This window comes from Pongo pygmaeus, chromosome 10, assembly GCF_028885625.2.
Source record: "Pongo pygmaeus isolate AG05252 chromosome 10, NHGRI_mPonPyg2-v2.0_pri, whole genome shotgun sequence".
NCBI classification, from domain to species: Eukaryota; Metazoa; Chordata; class Mammalia; order Primates; family Hominidae; genus Pongo; species Pongo pygmaeus.
In genome coordinates this window covers 16,728,454-16,741,591 of record NC_072383.2, presented here as the reverse complement: position 1 = coordinate 16,741,591, position 13,138 = coordinate 16,728,454, and the positions used below count along the sequence as shown (strand labels likewise).

Sequence of the window (13,138 nt, the reverse complement as noted above, 5' to 3'; positions counted from 1 at the left end):
CTTGTGACTTAGGCTTAGAAAGTATTCTTTACACGGGACACAAAAAGTATGAACCAATAAAGATAAAAATTGATAGACTAAAATTTATTAAAATTTTAAACTTTTTCTCATCAAAAGATATCATTGAGAAAATGAAAAGGAAAACTCCATATTATAAGAAAACATTTGTAGAACATGTATCTGACAGATGACATGCATCCAAAATATATGAAGACCTTTGACAAATCAATGATAGGAAAAGAAACTACCCGATAAAAAAAAAAAATAGAGGATTTCCAGTATTAGCCAATATGAGAAGAGCCCTATTTCTCCCGGGTACTTCTTACATTGAAAAAACCCGAACTTAACACAACAAACGAACGTAGGGAGATTCCAAAAGGTGGAAAGAAGACAATCTCTTCCTAGGGGCCTTTGAACTTGAAGAAGGACAATAATGAATTTCCTGGGTTTTCTTTTTGTTATCAGTGGGGCTATGGAGAAACTTAGAACCTGGAACCAGGTACAGATGGGTAAGAGCTGAGGTGTGGCAAGCAATGGGCAGCTCCAAAAAAATGTCCTGCTCCCCTTACCTAAAGTACTAGGGAAAAGGTAGACTAATATAAGAGAAAATATTTTTGACAATATCTGTCCTTCTCTAGCCAAACACTATTAAAAACGCTGCCTACCCTGCATATTGCTGGCCTAATAGTTTCAGCAGACATGAGCAAGATTTAATATTTTACATAAACACTCAGAGAATCAGACAGGAACACTCTGATTCCCAAGTCGGGTGGTGGTGCTGAGGCCAAGTGAGGAGCTTGTCTTTGATCTCCTGCCCAGCAGAAACTGGAAGTGCTCTAATTTATCCCCCTGGGCGGTGTCATCTGGGTACAGCAGGGAGTTGAGCCTCCACTCCCAACCAGAAAGTATGCAGCAAGGCTAGTCTCCAATTAATTAGCAATAATATTCCATGTCTTCAATTATTTTTCCCTCCCCATCCCACCAGCTTACTTTGTCATACTCTCCTATGTGATGGAGGAAATAATCTTAGTTAAAATTCAACTCTCCACGTATTCCATTATTGTACTCACACAGCGACAAGTCTGAGAAAAATGCAAAATTATACTATGATCACATTAAGTTCATGACCACCAAACTGGTTCCTTATCATTGCCTAGCAAGTATATGATGCCCAATTTCTCTCCTTCTCCTTCAGATTACTGTTTCTAAACATTTTCTTTCTTCTCAAACCTTCAATATTCCCTTTCCATAGCCAGTTCTACCTGTTGTCTGCATTTCTCCTTTTACTTAGAAGAAATAGAGGGAAAGAAGGAGGGAGGAAGCGGGGGAGGGAGGGAGGAAGGAAGGAAAGAAGGAAGGAAGGAAGGAGGGAAGAGAGGGAGGGAGTGAGGGAGGAAAGGAGGGAGGGAAAGAATGAAGGAAAGGAAAAAGAAAAGGGGAGGGGAGGGGAGAGGAGAGGAGAGGAGCGGACAGGAGAAGAGAGGACAGGAGAGGAGAGGACAGGAGAGAGGAATCAGAAGATGTGCAGCCTGGGCAACACAGTGAGACCTCATCTCTACTAAAAATAAAAAAAAAAATTACCAGGTATGTTAGTGCGTGCTTGTGGTCCCAGCTACTCGAGAGAAGCTGAGGCAGTAGGATTGCTTCAGCCTGGGAGGTCAAAGCTGCAGTGAGCCATGATTGCACCACTGCATTCCAGCCTGGGTGACAGAGTAAGACCTTGTCGCAAAAAAAAAAAAAAAAAAAAAAAAAAAAAAAGGAAAGAAAGAAAGAAAAGAAAAAGAAAAAGAAGATGTGATGGACATGCCCCAGGATGACCCCCAGTGAACCACACTCTTGTTTAGACCCATCCCCCTGAGCGTGGGTACAACCTGTGACCCGATTCTAACCAATAGAATATGGGAAAGATTATGGGATATCACTCCCCTAATTATGTTATATGGCAAAGGTGAAATGATTTTGCAGAGATAATTGAGGTTTCTCATCAGTTGATTTGAGTTGATCAGAGCCCAGATTATACTGGGTGGGTCTCATCTAATCACATAAGCCCTTTAAATTTTAATGATAGTGTAAGTGTACTAAGGCTTATCTAAAATTTTAATGATAGTGTAAGTGTACTAAGGCTTGCACAACTGAAACACTTAAAAAAACTAATATGTATATAAGTTATATATGTAAATGAGTAAATTTTATTGTATTTAATTTTACCTCAATTTTTTAAGTAAAAGTTAAGATCTCTTCTTTGCAATGGGATTCTAATGGCAAGATTTATACCCAGTGAAAGGTTGAGAGGTAGAGATGATTTTCCCAGAACTTGCAAACCAGACTACTGGGGTAGGTACCTCTCTGTGATACTAATCATTGGGAAGAAAAATGAAAGTTTTATTCAAATGTCACTCATTTCTTCAGTTACAGGCTATTCTAAGTATAACCCAGATATTTCTGAGTATTTGTGTTTTCCTATACTTTGAAAACTGGAACATACAGGAAGGATTAACTTTTTAATCTTTCCAGTTTCATTAGGGGTATTTGAATGATTAAGTGTTGTCTATAGCTTCTTTAGCACCACAGTGCTACAGAGCCTGCAAAGCCTAAAACATTTACTGTCTATTCAGCCCTTTATAGAAAAATTTTGCCAACCTCTGGTTTAGATGAAAGAGAGCACCTTCTTTCTATATCAATTCTAAACAAGGATAAAACAAAGATAATGAAACTGGTAAGTCAGGGCTGATGTTTATATACTTGTTAAGAAATCTGATAAACAATATTTGCAAAACTGGGTTCAGTTAACATGCCATCATTTGGTAGTTTACATTTGATTAGAAGCATTAAAATTAGCAATAGTTATCTAAAGCAATTCAATGGTATTTTTATTTTTGTCTGTCTGTATACCCCAGGTTTTATTGGCTCATGAACCTAAATGCAACTATTGTGTTTCTGGGAATATCTTACATCCAGCACTCACAGGCCTGGGCCCTTGTTTTACTTATTCCTTTTATGTCTACGCTTATGGCTCTGATAACTCTTCATATGATATACTACAACCTAATTTATCAGTCAGAAAAACGTAAGTAAATTATGCATTACATTGATTTCTGGGTTTATATTGTTTTCTTGACAGATCTCCTTTCTCTTTGATTCTTTATAACTTCTCTTTCAACTCAGAATTTGAAAATTGTTTCAGTTATTACCCTTGAAAAAGCAATGGTCTGCAAGAATATTTTTAAGTAAAAATTAAGACTGCTTCTTTGCAATGGGATTCTAATGGCAAGATTTAGACCCAATGAAAATTTGAGAGGTAGAGATTCCTCTTCTCCCCATCTTCCTTTTTTTCCCTGGTTGAAAAAGTTTTAATAATGGAATATCTTAAGCATAAACAAAAGTAGATAAAGATTATACATGAACCTCACCTAGGTAGCTCTGAGCTTCAGCAATTATCAACTCATCTTCACTCACTTTTTCTTCTTCTCACCTGGGTAATTTTCAAGCAAAAACTAAATATTATAGCATTTCTTATTCTTGTATTTTGTTATATTTATTTATATGTAATATATTATGTAGGTGTATGCATACATAAAAGTTAAATTCCATTTGAAAAACATAACCACAATGTCATTATCAATCTCTCTCTCTCTGTCACACACACCCACATATGTGTTTGTGGAGGAAGAAAATTTCTTCATACCATCAAATATCTAGTCACTGTTAAAATCTCCCTGATTGTTTCCTTTTTGAAATTTGTATTTTTTTGTTTTATAGTTTGTTCAAATCAAATCCAAAAAAGGTTTAAACATTCCAAATGCCAGATATGTCCAGAAACTATCTATCTATCTATCTATCTATCTATCTATCTATCTATCTATCTATATTCCCCATGCATCTCTGTCTCTATTTAATTTATTATTATTATTATTATTATTATTTTTATTTATTTATTTATTTTATTTTATTTTTTTTTTTGAGACGGAGCCTCTCTCTGTCATCCAGGCTGGAGTGCAGTGGCACGATCTCGGCTCACTGCAAGCTCTGACTCCCGGGTTCACGCCATTCTCCTGCCTCAGCCTCCCGAGTAGCTGGGACTACAGGCGCCCGCCACCACGCCCAGCTAATTTTTTGTATTTTTAGTAGAGAGGGGGTTTCCTCGTGTTAGCCAGGATGGTCTCGATCTCTTGACCTCGTGATCCGCCCACCTCAGCCTCCCAAAGTGCTGGGATTACAGGCGTGAGCCACTGCGCCCGGCCCCTAATTTATTATTTTTTTAAAAGAAATCTTAACATTTCTTAGAGCATTTCCCATAGTCAGGATTTTGTGAATTGCATCCGCATAGTGCTTTCCCTGTATTTCCTGTAAATCTTCTAATAGACCTAGATACTTGCAGATTCAGATTTTATTTTGGTCAAATTTCTTCATAGGTGGCATTATGTACTTTAATTAAGAGGCATAATGTCTGTTTTCGGAGAGTTAGCATTCATTGATGATTTTTGCCCAAATCCAATATTTTATTGAGGATTGCAAGGTGATTATATTCTATATTTCCTCCTGTTTTACTAGCTGAAACAGTTTCATAAAGACAAGTATCTCCTCATCAGTTAGTTACATTGAGGTATAGTATATGTAATAAAAAGAAGATAAACATTTAATTATTTCCTTCTATCTACAGATTTGCAAATTATTGAGTTGAATTTCAACATTCTGCTATTACAATTAGGATTTCTTTTAAAAAAAAACTATGATTACGAATTTATGCTCTTAAGCGTTTTTTATGTATTTCAATCTACTACAGCTAGTGATTCTCAAATTTGTTTCCGTATTTGGACAGTGAAGTCCCCTTCATGTTGGTACCTTAGTCGTTCAGATAAGCCTCTTGCTGGTTTTCATTGCTTCCTTTGTTTTATGGATTATCCTTCCATTTTTTTAAATAAATGCAAATATTAAACTATGTGTGGGTGCATGTAGGCATATATATTGTCTGCCCTTTTGATGTAAGAAATAACATATAATACACACTTTTCTCACTTGCTTTTTTTTTTACTTAGTATAGTTTAGGGATCGTTTTATAATTGTATATTCATCGTGTAACAAACTATCATTTATTTTACCAGTCCCATATGGATAGACATTTGGGTTGTTTTTTTACATTTGCCATATTAAGTAGATTCTAACAAATAGCTTGGTGCATGTTTCTCTTTGCTTTTCTTTTTTGCCAGTATATCTTTAGGATAGATTCCTAGAAGTAATATTGCCAAATCAAAAGTAAGTCCATATATAATTTTTCTATATGTTGCCAAATTCCTTTCTATAGTGGTTGTGGCACTATTTTGTATTTCTACCAAAAATGTACAAGAATGCCTTTTTCCCCACAGCCTCTCAAACAAAGTATATTGTCAAACTTTGGGATTTTTGCCAATTTGAGGGTGGAAAATGGTATCTTGCTGTGGTTTAAATTTGCATTTTTCTTATTTTGAGAAGAGGTGAGCATCTTTTCATTGCCTTAGAGCATTTTGAATTTCTTTTTCAGTGAATTACCTGTTCATGTCTCTAGTTCAACTTTTCTATAGGGTTGTGGTATTTATTGTGGTAAAAAAAACACATAATATAAAATTTACCATCTTTATCTTTTTTTTCTGAGTGTATAAGATGAACATGTAATTTTCAGCTCAGGCATTCAGCTATCAGGACTATTTACTGTAGCTTTTAACTGATAATAATAATTGTACATATTTATGAGGTACATAGTGATGTTTCAATACCTATAATGTATACTAATCACATCAGGGTAATTGGCAGATCCATCATCTCAAACATCATTTCTTTGTGTTGGGAAAATTCAATATCCTTCTTCTAGCTATCTAAAACTACATAATATTTTATTGTTAACTATAGTCATCCTACAGTGGTATAGAACACTAATATGTATTCCTCCTACCTAGCTATAATTTTGTGTCACTTAATAAATCTCTCCCTTTCCCCTATGCTTCCCAGCCTCTAATATCCTCTGTTCTACGTTTTACTTCTTTGAGATCAGCTTTTTCTGGCTTCCACATGTAAATGAGAACATGCAATGTTTAACTTTCTCTTGGCTTATTTCACTTAACATAATGTCTTGCAGTTTCATTCATTTATCCAAAGGAAAATCAATACATCAGAGACATTTTCACCCACATATTTATTGCAGCACTACTCACAGTAGCTGAGATATGGAATCAGTCTAGGCATCCAACAACAAATGAATGAATAAGGAAAATGTGGTATCTATACACAATGGAATACTATTCAGCCATAAAAAGGAATGAAATCCTGTCATTTGCAGCAACACGAGTAGAACTGGAAGACACTGTATTAAGTGAAATAAACCATCTTAATCATTTTAAGTGTACAGTTCAGTAGTGTTAAGTATATTCATATTGTTATGCAATGGATTTCTAGAACTTTTTCATCTTGCTGCAACACTAAAGCCGTATACCCACTAAACACTAATTCCTCCTCCCCACTCCTCCTAGCCCTTGGTAAATGCCTTTCTACTTTCTGTTTCTATTTTTTGACTGCTTTAGATACTTCATATGAGTGGAATCATATTATTATTATTTCAAAGACAGGGTCTTTATCCTTTTATGACTACTCACTTAGCCTAATATCCTCAAGGTTTATCCATGTTGTAGCATCCTGTCACATGCTACAACATGGATATACCTTGAGAATATTAGGATATTAATACCACATAACATTCCATTGTATGTATATACCACATTTTCTTTATTCACTTGTCTAACAGTGGATATGTGGGATGCGTCTAGCTCTTGGCAAATATAAATAATGCTGAGATGAATGTGGGTATGTAAATATTTTCTCAGAATCTCACTTTGAATTCTTATGGATATATACTCAGAAGTGGGATTGCTGAATCATATAGTAGTAATTCTACTTTAAAGTTTTTGAGAACTCTTTTTACTGCTTTCCATAATGGCTGCACCATTTTACATTTCCACCAACAGTGCACAAGGGTTACCCACAATTTCTCCACATCCTTGTCAATGCAGTATTTTTCTGATCTTTTAATACTGCCCACCTTGAATGATGGCTATGAAGTGATATCTTCTTCTTATTATTATTTCAAAGACAGGGTCTCCCTATGTTCCCTAGGCTGGTCTCAAACTCCTGAGCTCAAAGGATTTTCCCACCTCATCCTCCCAAAGTGCTAGGATTAGAGGTGTGAGCCACGACACCCAGCCTCATTATGGTTTTGATTTGCATTTCCCTAGTAATTAGTGATGTTGAGCATCTTTTCAAGTGTGTATTGGCCATCTGTAAATCTTCTTTGAAGAAATGTCTATTCAAGTCCTTTGGTCATTTTTTAAACAGGTTATTTGAGGTTGGGGGGATTTTTATTAAGTTGTAGAAATTCATTATATATTCTGGATATTAGCCCCATATCAGACATATGTTTTGCAATTATTTTCCCCCATTCCATATGTTGCCTTTTCACTCTGTGGATTGTTTTCTTTGAAATGCAGAAGTTTTCATGTTTGATGTCATCCCATTTGTCTATTTTTAATTTTTTTTGTTGCCTGTGTTTTATTGTCATGTCCAAGAAATCATTGCTAAATCCAATCTTCTGAAGCTGTTGCCCTATAGTTTCTTCCTGTAGGAGTTTAATAGTTTTAGGTCTTACTTTTAGGTCTTCAATTTATTTTGAGTTAATTTTTGTATATGGTCTAAAACAAGGATCCAACTTCATTCTTTTGCACGTAGATATCCGATTTTCCCCGCCCTATTTGTTGAAGAGACTGTCCTTTCCCCCTTATGTAGTCTTGGCACCCCTGATGAAAATTATTCGCCAACATATGCAAGGGTGTATTTCTGGGTTCTCTACTCTGTTCCATTGGTCTATATATCTATCTTCATATCAGAACCTTGTACTCTTAATTGCTGTTACTTTGTAGTATGTTTTAAAATCAAGAAGTGTGGGACATCCAACTTCAATTTTCTTTTTCAAGTTTGTTTTCACTATTAATATTCCATATGAATTTCAGGAATTTTTTTCTATTTCTGCAAAAATGCTATTGAGATTTTGACAGGGATTGCATTGAATCTATAGATCACTTTGGCTAGTATGGACATTTTAACAATATTAAGTCTTCCAATTCACAAGCACAGGATATCTTTCCATTTATTTGTATATTCTTCAATTTTTTTTAGTAAAGTTTTATAGTTTCCACTATACAAGTTTTTCACCTTCTTGGTTAAGTTTATTTCTAAGTATTTATCTTTTCAATGCTACAGTATATGGGAATGTTTCCTTAATTTACTTTCAGATCAGTCATCGTTAATTATAGAAATGCAACTGATTTTTGAGTGCTGATCTTGTATTCTGAAACTGCTGAATTCCTTTATTAATTCCAATGACTTTTGTGTCGAATTCTTAGTGTTTGGTACATAAAAGATTATGCCATCTGTGAACAGAGGCGCTTTTCCTTCTTCTATTCTGATTTGTATGCTTTTTAGTTCTTTTTCTCTTGTTATTTCTCTGTCTGAAACTTCCAGCACTATGTTCAATTATAGTAGCAAGAGTGGGCATCTTTGCCTTGTTCCTAATCTTAGAGGAAAAGCATTCAGTCTTTCCCATTGAGTATGATGTCAGCTGTGGGATATTCATATATGACTTTTATTATGTTAAGGTAGTTTCCTGCTATTCTTAGTTTGTCTAATGTTTTTATCATGAAAGGGTGTTGAATTTTGTCAAATGTTTTTCCTGCATCCATTGAGATGATCATGTGGTTTTTGTCCTTCATTTTGTTAATGTGATGTATTACATTGATTGATTTTTGTATGTTGAACTATTTTTGAATTCCAGGTATAAATTCCACTTGTCTGTGGTCTATGATCCATTTAATGTGCTATTGAACTTGGTTTGTTTCTATTTTATATCAATATTCATCAGAACTATTGGTCTGTACTTTTCTTTTCTTGTTATGTCTTTGCCTGGTTTTGGTATCAAAGTAATGCTGGCCTCAGAATAGTTGGGAATGTTTTCTCTTTTTAGAGTCTTTGCAAGAGTTCAAGAAAAACAGGTGTTAATTCTTCTTTAAATGTTTGGTAGAATTCTCCAGTGGATCCATCTGGTCTTGGGCTTTTCTTTGTTAGGGGGTTTTTGATTACTGTTTAAGTCTTTTCACTAGTTTTAGGTCTTTTCAGATTTTTATTTTGTCATGATTCAGTCTTAGTAGGTTGTATGTTTATAGAAAGCTATCCATTTCTTCTAGGTTATATAATTTGTTGGTGTATAATTGTTCCTCTATAATCCTTTTTATTTCTGTGACATCATTTGTAATGTCTCCTTTAATTTTTAATTTTAATTATTTGAGTCTTTCCTCTATTTTTCTTAGTCTAGATAAGGGTTTGTTAATTTTTAAAATCTTTCCAAAAATCAACATGCTTTCATTGAGTTTTTTCTATTGTTTTCCATTCTCTATTTTGTTTATCTCTGCTCTAATCTTTATTATTTCCTTCTTTCTTCTGACTTTGTGTTGTTTGTTCTTCTTTCTCTAGTTCCTTGAGGTATAAGGTTAAGTTATTGATTTGAGATCATTCTTCTTTATTAATGTAAACATTTGCCATTATAAACTTTCCTCTTAGTATTTACCACTCTTGCTGCATCTCATAAGTTTTGGTATAGTGTGTTTTTGTTTTAATCTGTGTCCAGATATTTTCTAAATTCCCTTGTGATTGCTTCTTTGTCCTATTTGTTAAAAGTAGGTTGTTCTGTTGTTCATTTCTCGTCATTTTTTAGAGCATTATATTTTGGGAGTGTTAACACTTTGTCCATGACAAAAGCTGCAAATATTATTCCCTATTTATCATACATATTTTTAACTTACTTCTTGTGTTATTTTTTATGCACAGGTTTTTCCACGTGTTTGTTTTGTCTTTCATTGGGGTTTATGTTTGTAATAAAATTCATCAATATTCTCCCTTATTGCTTCTAAATTTTGAGTCATGGTCAAAAGTTTTACTCACTTTCAGGTTATGAAATAATTAATCCACATTTTCTTTTCGTATTCATTTTATTGCCTCTTTTCTTTACCTCTCTGACCCCTTCATAAATTATATTAGAATATCTTTTAAGAATAAACCCAACTGTATCTTTTTTTCATACTATTACCAACTTATCCTAACCTTACTTATTAAAAAGTCTGTTTTTCAAACTGATTTTGGATGCCATCTTCATTGCGTACTTTCGCTTGCACTTCTGGAGTTTCTATTCTGTTCCATTGTTAAGTCTCTCTATTCATCTTGTTTAACTCAGACCTTAATTCATAACATATTTTTCTTTTCCTGCTATTTCTCTATACAGCTACTACCAATAGTAATGCAATGAGTTACATTTTTAAAAATGAAGCACATTCACCAATGTTATTTTATTTTTATCATATACCTACAATGTAGGTGGGAAGGGCACCTTTTGCAGGCTAGACTCTGGATGCTTTGCCTCTGCTCCTGTAGCACTCTGAACACATCTTTACCATTTTATTTACCACATATGTTGAAATTTCTATTTATAAACACAATTAGAAATTCCTGTGTCTTATAAATACTTGAATATGGTAAGTGTTCAATCAGTGTTTGTTATTGTTAAGCTGAGCACAGAAACTGAGACATAATTAAATGACTCACTCAAGACGTCACAGAAAAGAGCTGAAGTGGAACCACAACCCAAGCCTTATTTTTCTTAGGCTGGAGCTCATTCTATTACACCACATACTGAGGCAGTGAAGCACTGAAAATATTATACACAGAAGCCTCTGCCCTGTTTCTGAGAGCGCTGCAGCCTGTGGACCACACTTAGCAGTACATGTCCTCCTGGTAGTCTATAGAATGGGGTCAATATGCAAAAAGTCCCCAATAGCAAAAAAAGAAGAAAATGTAAAGTATATGATTTTTCCTAAAAACCACTTTGGCACTTTCTCAAGTGTCTAATTATCAAATAATTTGGGGTTTTGTGAATATACACACACATATGCACACATATGTATACATATATTCATATATACTATTTTTGGATTCAAAGTTTCTAAATAACTGTTCAGCATCCATTCATTTGCTTCTTAATCTACTATTTGAATATATATTCATCTGAATCAAGAAATACAATTCTCTTTCAACTAATACAGATCTATGTAATCAACTCAGTTTACTGCCAGCCTATTGCAGTCCATATATTACATATTTTAACATGTGATAAGGTAACCTGTTTTTGGATGTTAACAAGATAAAACTTTATTAGCTACAGCAACAATTAGCATAGAAAATGTTCTCGAGTGCCTGACTTTACACAAGCCTCTATAAAATGAATATCTGAGGATTGTGCTTTGTTTTGCTTGTTTTGTTTACTATTTCTAAGCTCACCCAACTATGATGAAGTAAAACTCTGTCTTTCCTTTAGTGAAGTATATAATCCTTACTTTGGCTTCTTTTTCTGATGACTAAATTGGAAATTCCTCAAAGCTGTAATTCAAAGCCATAGGTGACCTTAAAGAAATGATTTTTTTATATGCTACCTTTTATTTTAAGGTAACTTTTCAAATGTGGACCATGCATTTCATTATGTTTAGCTGTCAAGCACGGCATTCATTTGCATTTCTTCCCACTGCTATAATTTTGAGAACTGGCAGGTGACCAAAGAAGAAAAAATGTGCATCTACCATCTAGAGTGCAATGTAGGCTTTTTTTAAATTATAATTAAGTAGCATAGATATTCATGATTAGATCAAGGTCAGAAGAGTAGAACATTACAGCCAAGGACTTAAAGGTACGAAGAATAGGAAAACTGCTTTCTAAAAGTTTTTTTAAAAAAGTAGTAATAACTACAATCTTTAAGTTTTGCAATAAAACACTTAAAATAGCTCATCTGTTTTATTTTAAAATGTGCACGCCTGGTGTGTTTGCCATGCACATTTAAACCAGAGCTTGAAGTCTCAGTTGAATTTTTCATTTCAGTATTTTCGTCAACTTCCCATTTCTGCTCCTGGTACAGAAAATCAATTTGAGAACTGTAATGATAATGGACTTTTTTAAAGGCTCAGCCTACATGACACCGAAAATTATTTGCATAGAAGGCGTGAGTTTTCTATTAAGTCTAATGGATTAATCCAAGGAAGTGGTATGATGTTTAGATGTAAATGTTTTCAACAGGTATCCATCCTAACATTCAGTGGTAACTACAGTTTCATGGGACAAGGGCCACTCCCTTTGGGTAGACAGATTATTGTATAGTTCCTTTTCTTGGACTCTCTTGCTGACTTACTGGGTCTCTCTCAGCCCAGTTGATTGACTTAGGTTTATTACTTCACCACTTTCTTTCCCTCTTACAACTCATCTAGCACATTGTCTACCTCTTCTCAGTCTCCTTAACCAACCTTTCTCCTGTGATAATTTCCTAACTGATGTGCAGCCCTAGGAGTCATTCCAGGGACCCTGAATCTTCTCTTCCTGCCCTCTTTCCTTAACTAATCTCTGGACTCATGGCTTTTAATGCCATCTAATACACCAAACACTCAGTGTTATATTGACCTCTCTCCTGACCTTGGAAAGCATATATTCTACTTGCTATTTGACATGTTGACTTGGTTATCTAATAATTCCTCAAACTTAATTTGAACAAAACACAACTCCTGATTCAGCTAACTACAGACTGGCTTCTTGTTTTCTCCCTCTCAATAAAGTCACCAACACCCAGTTGTTTAAGGGGAAAAGTGTAGACATCTTCAAATTTTCTCACTTCTTCACCCCTTTCCCACATCAGAAAATTTTATTGATTGTTCAAAAACCATCCCATTCTCTTCATATCTCTTCATGGCTACTACCGTACTAGTCTGGGTCACCACTGTCTCTTGCCTGTTCCCCAGGTCCCTAAAATTCATTATCCATGCAGCTACCAGGGTTCCAGGGTAACTATTTGAAAATATACATCATAAGACCTCCCTAGTCTACTTAAAACTTCTTAATGGTTTTCTATAATATTGTAGATAAACGTCAAGTTCCTTACTTTGACCTATATGATCGGACCCCCCTGACAACCTCCTAGACCTCATCTCCCCGCAATCTTCCCTCTAACTGAGCTCCTGCCTTAATGGCCTTTATG

The 13,138-nt window shown here is 34.7% G+C and overlaps 1 protein-coding gene across 1 annotated transcript in view; it reads left to right on the top strand.

Moving 5' to 3' along the window:
- SLC15A5 (solute carrier family 15 member 5) overlaps positions 1 to 13,138 on the top strand; it is an 88,649-nt gene that overhangs the window by 16,952 nt on the left and 58,559 nt on the right. Inside the window, exon 3 of the mRNA XM_054445159.1 lies at positions 2,898 to 3,067. Coding sequence (XP_054301134.1) covers positions 2,898 to 3,067 — 170 coding nt within the window. The remainder of the gene's footprint in view (positions 1 to 2,897; positions 3,068 to 13,138) is intronic.